At 39.8% G+C, this 11,072-nt stretch overlaps 1 protein-coding gene across 3 annotated transcripts in view; it reads left to right on the top strand.

Annotated features, from left to right (window-relative positions):
* The window catches only part of fbxw2 (F-box and WD repeat domain containing 2), a 28,763-nt gene extending 20,716 nt beyond the window's left edge, over positions 1–8,047 (top strand). For all 3 annotated transcript variants that reach the window (XM_043720246.1, XM_043720247.1, XM_043720248.1), the window contains exons 5-7: positions 1,118–1,204; positions 3,905–4,074; positions 6,005–8,047. In XM_043720246.1, the coding sequence (XP_043576181.1) occupies positions 1,118–1,204; positions 3,905–4,074; positions 6,005–6,293 (546 nt within the window). In that variant the 3' untranslated portion in view covers positions 6,294–8,047. The remainder of the gene's footprint in view (positions 1–1,117; positions 1,205–3,904; positions 4,075–6,004) is intronic.
* The last annotated feature ends 3,025 nt before the right edge of the window (positions 8,048–11,072 follow it).

Raw genomic sequence — 11,072 nt, 5'->3', positions numbered from 1 at the left:
CCTCTAGCTTATCTCTCCATGCTTCAGGCTCACTGCCTTTATTCCTGATGAAGGGCTTTTGCCCGAAACATCGATTTCGAAGCTCCTTGGATGCTGCCTGAACTGCTGTGCTCTTCCAGCACCACTAATCCAGAATCTGGTTTCTAGTATCTGCAGTCATTGTTTTTACCTCATAATCTGAAATGTCATGACATTTCATTACTGCATATTCATGTACTTTTTAAAAGTTGAGGTTTCCCACCTCTACTACCATGTCAGGCAGTCCATTCCAGATTCCCCATCTCTCCTGTTTGGGGAGGGGATGGGGGGAAAAAAAAGGTTTTCCTCAAATCCCCCTCAACTTCCTGCCCTAAGAACAGCTGCTTCCTATCTATTCTGTCTAGGCGCCTTGTGTACTTCAATCTCCCCTCAGCTGTCTCTGCTCAAAGGAAACAACCCAAGTCTATCTAGCCTCTCTTTGTAGCTAAACAGTGGTCAGAGGAATTTGGCTGCAACAGTTTTGCTGTTATGTAGCACTCGGTAATTGTGAAATTTGAAGACCCGTAGCAAAACCTAATGGTTTCAGTGAGTGGGATTAAACCTCTGCCACCACAAAACTGTCAGTTATTACCTTTTTAAATATAAGATGTTAAGCTGTAATATTGTCATTGGAATCTGGCCTCGTCATGTACATTTGGCCAAGCTGAATTCAAAACAAAATCTAATATAGTAACTTTCTAACAAGGATAGGTGGACAATTGGAATTGGTGTATTGTAAACCACATGTAAAATGGCTGTTATTCATTAGTAGTTAGAATGCACCTGTTTCCTAAGTTTGACTTAAGTTTAAGTGCACCTTTTAAAACTTATCATGTTAATGAATTTCAGGAAACTGCTCTAATTTTTCATTTGCAACTTAATGCCATGTCGGTGAATTTCAGCAATAGACTGGTTGAACTGGTGGCATGTGTGGACAATTCTGTGATGTTGCAGTCTTGGTTAAGCATCTCCAAAACAGGATAATTTTGCCATAGCGATGAATCCGAGCTGTCATAGTCTTATGACTCTTTTTAATATTATTTGATTTTCTAATGTCTGTCACAATCTCTACTTAAGCATCTTTTCTTTCTCAATGTAGGTGGTTTTACAGGTCAGCCAGGTAGAATCCGTGATGCACAATCCAGGGGATTATATTTTACTAAGTGCTGATAAATATGAAATCAAGGTAATTCCATTTTTTAAGGGAAAAATGCACTGTTGTAGCATTTTACTATTAGGCTACTTGCCCTTTGTCAGCAGTGCTTGAGATTGCTGGACATCTCCAAATGGCACAGCTTGAAAATCTTGCACAAAAATAATGGCCACTCATGGGCAGACCCCTACAGTGTGTGCAGGTTTTCTTTGGTTTTATTGTATAAATGTTTTGTTATTCATAGAATATAAATTTACCTGTTTGATTTTTCTTTACAATTATTAAAACTCCTGATCCTGTTGTGCTTTTACTGATACATATAACTAATGACCTATTCCAAATACAGGAATTTCAAGATTGCTACAAAGCAGTTGGCATGTGGTGATCAGTTTGTTGCTGGTCAACCACATTTACATAAATAAAAGATTTAGGTCTTTAATTTTGCATCAAACAATGCTATAATTTGTTGCATCAGTCTTCCTTCAGATAACAGACTGGCTTGAATAGTGGAATGGATTGACAGGAATTTATTCTGTTTTATTCCAATACTTAACTTTATCTGCAGTTTGTGAGCAAGTTTTGTGCTTTTTGGCTACAGCCATTTGTGAGGCTCTTTACAACAGCACTGTGCCTCAATATCAGAATTTGACACTCTCTCCAAAGAAAACCATTGACCAGTATACAAAAGTAGCTAAAAGATGATAAACTATTTTTTATTTGGAATTCGAAGCTTATGAAACGTAGCTGCGATGGAAGTGTACAAAATAATCCAAATGCAAATAATTTACTAATGTTTTTGGTGAAAGTTTGTCTCCAAAACCAGCAAACTCCAAATTTTTAAGCACAATGGGTTTATTTTAGTTTCAAACCCATGTTGGAGGTGTAAAATGAAGGATGCCATTCCTCTACTTTTTAGAAATCTGTTTCATTTTTTTTTCTTATATACTGATCTCCTTGTACATAAAGTCCTGTTCCATGCACAACCTAAAGCGTTTTTATGATTATTGACAAGGGAGTTAACATGTGACTTAACCAGGGAGGTGTCACAGTCCTTGCAGAGATATGACTAACTTAACCCTTCTCTCTTTCATTGAATCTCTCTTCTCTATTGTCTTCTTTCTTTTTCCTTTCTGCCATTGTCTCTTTCTCCCCCTATCATTTCTCCTGCTTCAACCCCACCTCCAGCACCCACCCACTCTGGCACAGAGGTTTCTCATGCCAATTCCATGCAGCTCTGCTAATGTTCAGATAACTTTGAAACAGATTGTGATCCACAAAGCAAAATTTAGTGGATGACCCCCCCCCCCCCAAGAGAGAATTGGTGGCTCGGTGGTTAGCACTGTTCACTCTCAGCACCAGAGACCTGAGTTCGATTCCACCCTCAGGTGACTGTGAAGTTTTGCACATTCTTCCTAAGCCTGTGTGGGTTTCCTTTGGGTGCTCTGGTTTCCTCCCACAGCCCAAAAATGTGCAAGTTAGGTGGATTGGCCATGCTAAATTGCCCATTGTCTCCAGGGATGTGCAGGCTGGGTGGATTAGCCATGGGAAATATAGGTTACAAAGAAAGGGTAGCGATGTAGGTCTGAGTGGGATGCACTGGTGTGGACTTAATGGGCCAAATGGCCTGCTTCCACACTGTAGGGATTCTGTGATTCTAAGAGTTCCATTTTTATAACTTGAAAAACAAATTGGCATCACTGCAAAGTAATTGTGAATTAATAGATATGCTGCATGCAGAATAGCAGAGGTAAAAAGGCTATCGCCTAGCATCAGTAGTCAATTGACCCACAGATATTGTTTCTAATTTCATCCAGACAGTTGTTCCAAGTAGCGTTCCAGTTTCTCCTCTTCGAGGAGTTTGTTGATTCTCTGCAGGTAAAAAGCAGAAATCTGCATTTCTGATCTTTTTGCCTCAATGTTCTGTATGTGCCACAGAGTCTCTGTATTTTAACTTCCATAATGATGGCGCTGCCTCCATGTCAAATGTTCCCAGATCGCATGGGTCGCTTGTCTTTTAATCCAAAAGTTGCAATTTGTTCCTTTTATGGTGATGCAAACTCTTGGAAAAAGACTTCTAAACTTTGCAAAGCAAAACTTCCCACACATTTTAAAGTAACCGTGAATCTCAAGTTGCGTTCTGAATAGTGTTTCTTCAAATCCATTACATTCAGGGTCATCTTTTCACGATAATTTGCAAGGATGAAAGTAGTTAAAAGATTCTCTTCCTTTGTGAATGGCTCACTTGATTAACGGTTTGGGTTTTTTATTTCATGTGCTACAGAATTATCTGTTGGAGGTAACTTCTAATAATTCCCCTCTGGTAACCCGTTCAGGTGTGAAAAGCACCAGTGAAACTATAATGTGCTTGGTGAACAAAGCACATTTCCAGAAGTTGAATCCTGCTCTCCACATCAATATTCTTTAAGGATATCTGGTGTTAAAAAATGCCATATTTTTATTGGTTACCTTATTACACCCTCTCAAAGTTGGTTCCATCCTTCCGGATTCCATTCCTGATAATCTGAGAGGTCCAGTTAGACTATTTAATAGAAAGGCTTTGAATCAAATACATGAATTGGGAGAAAGCTTTTAGGAAAGCTAGCTTGTAGTTTAAGAATGATTGACTGAGCCATGTATCTCATTATGGCATTCTTATGTGCACACAGACATTTTTGAAATCTACTAATAGTTCTAAAATATTTTACAAAATTTAATTATCTGGTGCATTTATAGGTTTGGCCAATTGGGAGAGAGGTCAACTGCAAGTGTTTGAAGACACTTGCTGTGTCAAATGATCGAAGCATATGCCTCCAACCAAGACTGCAATTTGATGGCAAGCACATTGTCTGCGCATCGGATCTAGGATTGTACCAATGGGACTTTGCCAGTTATGATATTATCAGGTATTGTCCAGTTGTTCCATTTGTCAAGATTATCAAGAACATTTTAATGAAAACTTGACTATCATGGGCATGTGCTGAAAATGTGTTGCTGGAAAAGCACAGCAGGTCAGGCAGCATCCAGGGAACAGGAGAATCGACGTATCGGGCATAAACCCTTCTTCAGGAATGAGGAAAGTGTGTCCAGCAGGCTAAGATAAAAGGTAGGGAGGAGGGACTTGGGGGAGGGGCGTCAGAAATGCGATAGGTGGAAAGAGGTCAAGGTGAGGGTGATAGGTCAGACTGGGTGGGGGCGGAGAGGTCAGGAAGAAGATTGCAAGTTAGGAAGGCGGTGCTGAATTCGATGGATTTGACTGAGACAAGGTGGGGGGAGGGGAAATGAGGAAACTGGAGAAATCCGAGTTCATCCGTTGGTTATATTGTTTAATAACTACAATGTAAAACTGCAAAACTAAATTCAATAAATCTGCATTGTAACCCAGTGTCGTATAGAGCAGTATTGTTGAAAAAAAAAATACATATTTTGTTTCGGCTTCTCATCATGCACTCCTCAGGGAAATTGGCAAGTAATACCAGAATAAAAGGAAAAAAAAGCCTTTTTATTACTGAGTGAGAAGATTGATTGGCAAATATGTTAGCTTCTAATTGTTAGAGGCATCACCGTGGGGAATGCACCAAAAGGAGGATGATTGACAGTGAGCTGTCAAGTTTGTGTAAATGTAACGAAACAGGTTGACTGTGGTCAAGGCAGTGACCTGAAAAATGAACCAGTGAATGGGTGTTAATCTATTTTGTTGAGTTTAAACAGGTCCCGTGTATGCCCCTTTTAAAAAAAGGACTGTTTGTGTTTAAGTATGTATTTTCCAGTATGTGCAAATATACCGCACTGTGGGCCTGACTAATTCTTGGTACAAAAAACTGGAAGAATCATGGATACTGGAAATCAGGCAAACAGATTTCTGGAAAAACTCAGCAGGTTTGGGAATGTCTGCGGAGAGAAAGCAGTTTTGTGTCCACTGTCCCTTCAGAATTGATGGTAGCTAGGAAAAGGTTGATATTTATGCAGAAAATGGGTGGTGGTGGGGTTTGAGGGAGTAACTATGGGAGAAGATAGAGATAAGCAGTTGGGTAGACAAAAGAGTGGGTAAAGATCAGTCTGGGAAATAACTGGCTGCTCTTCGTAGGGTTGCGGGTGTAGCAGACCATATGACAAGGCCTGGTATGTGAGGGTTGGCTAAGGACAATGGAGAAGGTGCCTCCAGCCTAGTATTGTTGAACTTTAATATTAAAGTCCATAAGGCTGCTGAGTTCCCTTGGCTACACCATGATGTCCTGCGCATCTGTTAGTCTAGTCTACTGTATTCGCTGCTCACAATGTGGTTCCTTCTACACTGGGAAACAAAGCGCAGACTGGGTGATGCTTTACAGAACACTTTTCCTGCCCCGAGATCTCTGTCTCAGGTTTGCTGCTGGAAAAACAGCAACTCATTTTGCACCTGGTAACTCAACAGCCTTCTGGACTCAATATCAAGTTCAACAATTTAAGGGCTTGAAGCATGTGCCTTAATACCTACTTATGTGGAGAAAGTGAGGACTGCAGATGCTGGAGATCAGAGCTGAAAATGTGTTGCTGGAAAAACGCAGCAGGTCAGGCAGCATCCAAGGAGCAGGAGAATCGACCTTTCGGGCATGAGCCCTTCTGTCAATATTGTTTGAGCATGCTGCTGGGATATGCTTTGGGATGTATCACTACCCAACAGGTAAGTGCATATTAATAATTGCCATTCAACATTAGAATCTACTGAATTGTCAATTTGCCTGTTTCCTTTTAGACCTTTTGAAGAGACTCGAGTGTTAAATGATTTTTTTTCCCATTGTATTAACGTCAGCTTTTAGAATACAGCTTTACCTATTTGTAATTATTTCTTGACAGAGTTATTAGAACTCCGGATTCCTCGAATCTTTCTTTGCTGAGCCAGGGAGAGATCTTTGCTCTGCTGTTCGACAGCCATTATCTGTATATAATGGACTTAAGGACAGAGAAACTGGTTGGTCGCTGGCCTCTACCCGCGTACCGGAAATCGAAGAGAGGTTCTAGCTTCCTGGCGGGAGAAACTGCGTGGCTCAATGGACTCAATGGCAAGAATGACACAGGCCTGGTTTTTGCCACCAGCATGCCAGATCATAGTATTCATTTGGTCCTATGGAAGGAGAATGGATGAAGTAAAGGATGAAAACTGTAGGGCAGAGCCCTTGTACTGCAGTTGCAGAGGATATTTCAGAGAATGCAAAACGCTGCATGAACCAAAGTCCTGCGGAAGAGCTGGCGTTCTCGTGTGTACAGTACAGTTAATTGCCTTTATTTTTTTTAAAATGTCAAATGACACCAGCATGTTGGAAATTATTTTTACAGCTTAAATCCATTTGCTTGCAAATTGATGTAACCAATACAGGAACAGGGAAGAGAGAACACAAGTCATATCAGTTTAATTTTGAGGCACTGTTTAGGAATTTATTATAAGCTGATGGTTGAAAATTATGCTTGACAAGCACATTTCAATGTAACAAATTTATTGTTTGCAGTATTCTGAACATTCCCTGAATGTCTTCATTTTTTCTGCACCTGACAATAAGGAACACCTTACTTTTTAGAAATACATACATTTCCATTCAGGATTTTGCCTTAATGCTTTTAGTAGTGGTTGCTCTCAAAGAACATGTTTATAGACCATAGGTACTTCAAATTTGTCCACATTTTATATTTTGGTATAGTCAGTATTTACAATGATCTTTTTATTGAAATTTTGCCCATGTTGTCACAGTTGTTAATTATCTTCAATATATTCTTTCTGGAAAAAAAATGTTGGGAATTTACTTGGTTGCTTTGATCATTTTAAGTCTAAACATGGAACTCTTATCACAAAATACTGTAATGAAGAAGATATTCACCTTTGCACTTGAGTTTGCTCGACACTACTTAAGCTGTTTCATTCTCTATTAAGATTTGGGGGTGGTAGGTTAAAGTGGGAATGCGAGTGGGGTGACCACCACCTCACTGCCTCCCATAAGACATGGTCATCTATAAAGCTGTTTGTCAATGTTGAGATCGGAAACTGTTGTACAGCTTTCAGTTAAGGGATTTGCTGTCCGTACTGCTTAAATAGGAGCAGGATTAGGCTGTTCTGCCATTCAGTGAGATTATAGCTTATCTGTATCTATCTGCTTTGGCTTTATCCCTGCTCAGATGGAACTACTGTGCTCCTGCCCAAGAGCAAGTTGTGAGTATGATTTTTAAATACTATGGACTGTGGGCAGAGCAATCACTGATGTATGTATAATATAGTTTTTAAATGCAGGAACAAGCACTTTTAAAGTCTTTTACTGTGCTTATCTCTGCTGTCAAGGCTGTAATTACAGCTGTTCCATGGTGATGCTTAAATGACACCCCTGTGGTAATATTTGTTGGAGGATTGCACAGGTCTATGTAACTTGTTTCGAATCTGTGGATTTCTTCTTGAGGAATACACATAGCTTTGGCTGAGAATTGGAAGAAAGGAATAAGACTTCATCTGTTGCATTCGTTATATGTAAAATAGTGAAGATTTTTATTTAAAAAGTCAGCAATATGAAAAATATGACTGAAATGTAGAATATAAAATTGTAACAGGTGCTTTGTTCAAACTTTTTCTGAACGATGGATATTTTCCCCTCCTTGTGCATGTAAAACCAAAATAACAGAGCAGGTCCAATGACCAGCTCCCCTTTGGTTATGCTGTGTACCACGACTCCTTGTATCTTAAAAGCATCTGCTACCAAAGCATTACAAATTTTATTTCATGTGTTGTCGTCTCTATTTGGAATGTCACATGTTATGGATTCTGAGCCACTTTTGAATGCAAATTCTGGAATAGATTTTAAAAGTCTGACAACTGTATGAAGTTCCTGGTTTCATGTGGCAATTACAATATTCACTTTCCTTTCATCTTCGGTTTGAATATATTGAGTATTAGTTGCTTGTAGATTGTTTCAGAAAGAAACTTTTAACCTCATTTCAACAGATTAACCTCTTGCTGCCTATCATAACCTCAGACTATCTGACACATATGCAATAATACATTTGTCTAAGGAAGTGAAGCATTTTGGTTTTTCTATGCAGCCTCTTATTTGTTTAATCTTGCATTTCCTCATGTATATGCTATCTGTCTGTTTTAGTAATGTGAAAGTGTTTAGGCAGCTTTTACAAAATGCAGCTGACTGTCAAACGTGCAATTATCTGAAAGGTTTTGCTGGCATATTTGTTTGGAGTAATATGTCAAGACGTCATCATGGTAATATCAAATGTTTACTGGAGTTGCCAAAGATTTACACCAAGGTTGAGTTTTATCCTTGCATATACATATACAATAGCTACATGGTTTGATTCCCAGAATGACAATGAGATCAATTCTTCTGAAGTATTATCTGTTTTTAAATCTGTGGGTTTGGCTGTAGCAATGACATCCATTGAAGTAAAATCATCCTATTTATCCGTATGATGACTGGCAGTGACATGTAAACCACAAGGTGCACGTTTCTCCCTTTCTTCCTCCTTTCCTCCTTTTTCCTCCCTCCCTTCTCTTTTTATTTCTCTTCTCTTTTCTCTTCTCTCTCTCACCCACCTCTCTCCTCTTTCCTGCTTTCCAATGTACCCCACCTTTGATCTCCAGTACCTACAAGAATTCTCTACAAAGTGTTTTTGAAATCCTGAAAGACCTTCAAGGTAAGTAACTGTATTTAAACATTATTCTTATTTGAACGGAATCTATTAAGCTTGTGATATTGACAGTGCACTGATGTGAATGACTCTTAGGAGACTGCTCTCATATTTCCTGGAGATTGGTCAGGAGTTGCTTATAAACATTCATGAGGCAGCAATTGCAGCAGAAATATATGGAAGATGAGAAACTACCTTCTAGTGTGAAAAGTAGAGACAGAAGTAGGTCATTCAGCCCATTATGTCTGTTCTATTATTCAATGAGATCATGGCTGATCTGGTAATCCTGAACTCCGCTTTCTGGCCTTTTACTTGTAGCTTTTGATTCCTTTAGTGATTAAACCTCTGTCCCCCTCAGCCTGGAATGTACTTAATGACCCAGCTAAACTGCCCTTTGCGGTAAAGAATTTGACTATCTTCAAAGAAGAAATTCTTCCTAATATCTGTTTCAAATGCACTATCCTTTATTCTGAGATTATGCCCTCTGGTCCTAGATGCTCTCACAAGAGAAGACACCCTTTCTGCATCTACTTTTTAAATCCCCTAAGAATCTGGATGTTTCAATATGGTCACCTCTCATTCTACTACATTCCAGTGAGTGCAGGTCCAACCTACTCGACTTCTCCTAATGAGTCAATCCCTCCAGACCTGGTTCAGCTTAGTCCATTTGCTTAATTTGACTATGTCCCATTGCCTTGCCTTCCCACTACTTTGGCCATCTGAAAATTTGGCTGCAGTATATTTCACTTTACTCATCCAAGTCATTAACACATATTATTCATAATTGTGGCTCCAGCACTGATCCTTGTGGCACTCCACTTATTATAGGTTGCCATCCTAAAAATGATCCCAACCCATTGCTTTCTCTCCCCCACCCCCACCCCAATGACAACTCTTAGTCTTCTGTTAGTTCGTGACTCCTCTGTCGATGGTATGTACTACCCATAGCATCATGGGCTCTTATTATGCCTATTGTTTGGTATCTTTTCAATCACCGTTATATCCACTGCATCGCTTTTGTTCTCCTTGTTACATCCTCAAAATTCTAGAAAATATGTCAGGTACAATTTCCCTTCATGAACTCAAGCTGACTCTGCTTGATTTATGTATTTCTAAATGCTCAATTACATTCTTTATAATTAACTCTAACATGTTTCCCAATAACAAATGCTGTAAACTGGCCTATAGTCACCTGTGTTTTTTTTGTCTTCCCTTTTTAATCCAATCTGAAGATGTGTTGCTGGAAAAGCGCAGCAGGTCAGGCAGCATCCAAGGAGCAGGAGAATCGACGTTTCGGGCATAAGCCCTTCTTCAGGAATAAGGAAAGTGTGTCCAGCAGGCTAAGATAAAAGTTAGGGAGGAGGGACTTGGGGGAGGGGTGTTGGAAATGCGATAGGTGGAAGGAGGTCAATTTAATCCAATGGCAATTTTCCAATCATTTGGAACTATGTCAGAATCTAATGTTTCTTGGAAGATTATTACTGGTGTGTCCACTGTCCCTGTAGCTAGTTTTTAATAAATTTGTTGATGGGACATAGGCATCGCTGGTTGGCCAGCAATTTATTGCTCACTTCTTGTTACCCCCAAGAAGATGGTGGTGAGCTGCTTTCTTGTACTGCTGCAATCCACATGCTGTAAGATCACCTACAATGCCATTAGGAAGACATCTCTACGATTTTGAAGCAGCGTCAGTGAAGGAACGGTGATATCAGGATGGTGAGTGACTTGGAGGGAACTTACAGGTAGTGGCGTTCCTTTTTTCCTGTGGCCCTTCTCCTTGATGAGTTTGGGAGGTGCTGTTTGGGGATCTTTGACTCTGGATGTAGGTTTGCTCGCTGAGCTGGAAAATTCATTTTCAGATGTTTTGTCACCATACTAGGTAACATCTTCAGTGAGCCTCCGGACAAAGCACTGCTGATTTTCCCTGCTTTCTATTTGTGTTTGGGGTTCTTTGGGTTGGTGATGTCATTTCCTGTTCTTTTTCTCAGGGGGTGGTAGATGGGGTCCAAATCAATGTGTTTATTGATAGAATTCCAGTTAAAATACCTTGCTTCTAGAAATTCTCGTGCGTGTCTCTGGCTTGTCCGAGGATGGATGTTTTGTCCCAGTCGAAGTGGTGTCCTCCTTGATCTGTATGTAAGGATACTAGTGAGAATGGGTCATGTCATTTTGTCACTTGTTGATGTTCATGTACCCTGGTGGCTAGTTTTCTGCCTGTTTGTCCAATGTAGTGTTTGTTACAGTCCTT

The sequence above is a fragment of the Chiloscyllium plagiosum genome, chromosome 30, assembly GCF_004010195.1.
Source record: "Chiloscyllium plagiosum isolate BGI_BamShark_2017 chromosome 30, ASM401019v2, whole genome shotgun sequence".
NCBI classification, from domain to species: Eukaryota; Metazoa; Chordata; class Chondrichthyes; order Orectolobiformes; family Hemiscylliidae; genus Chiloscyllium; species Chiloscyllium plagiosum.
This window is presented reverse-complemented; position numbering and strand designations above follow the sequence as displayed.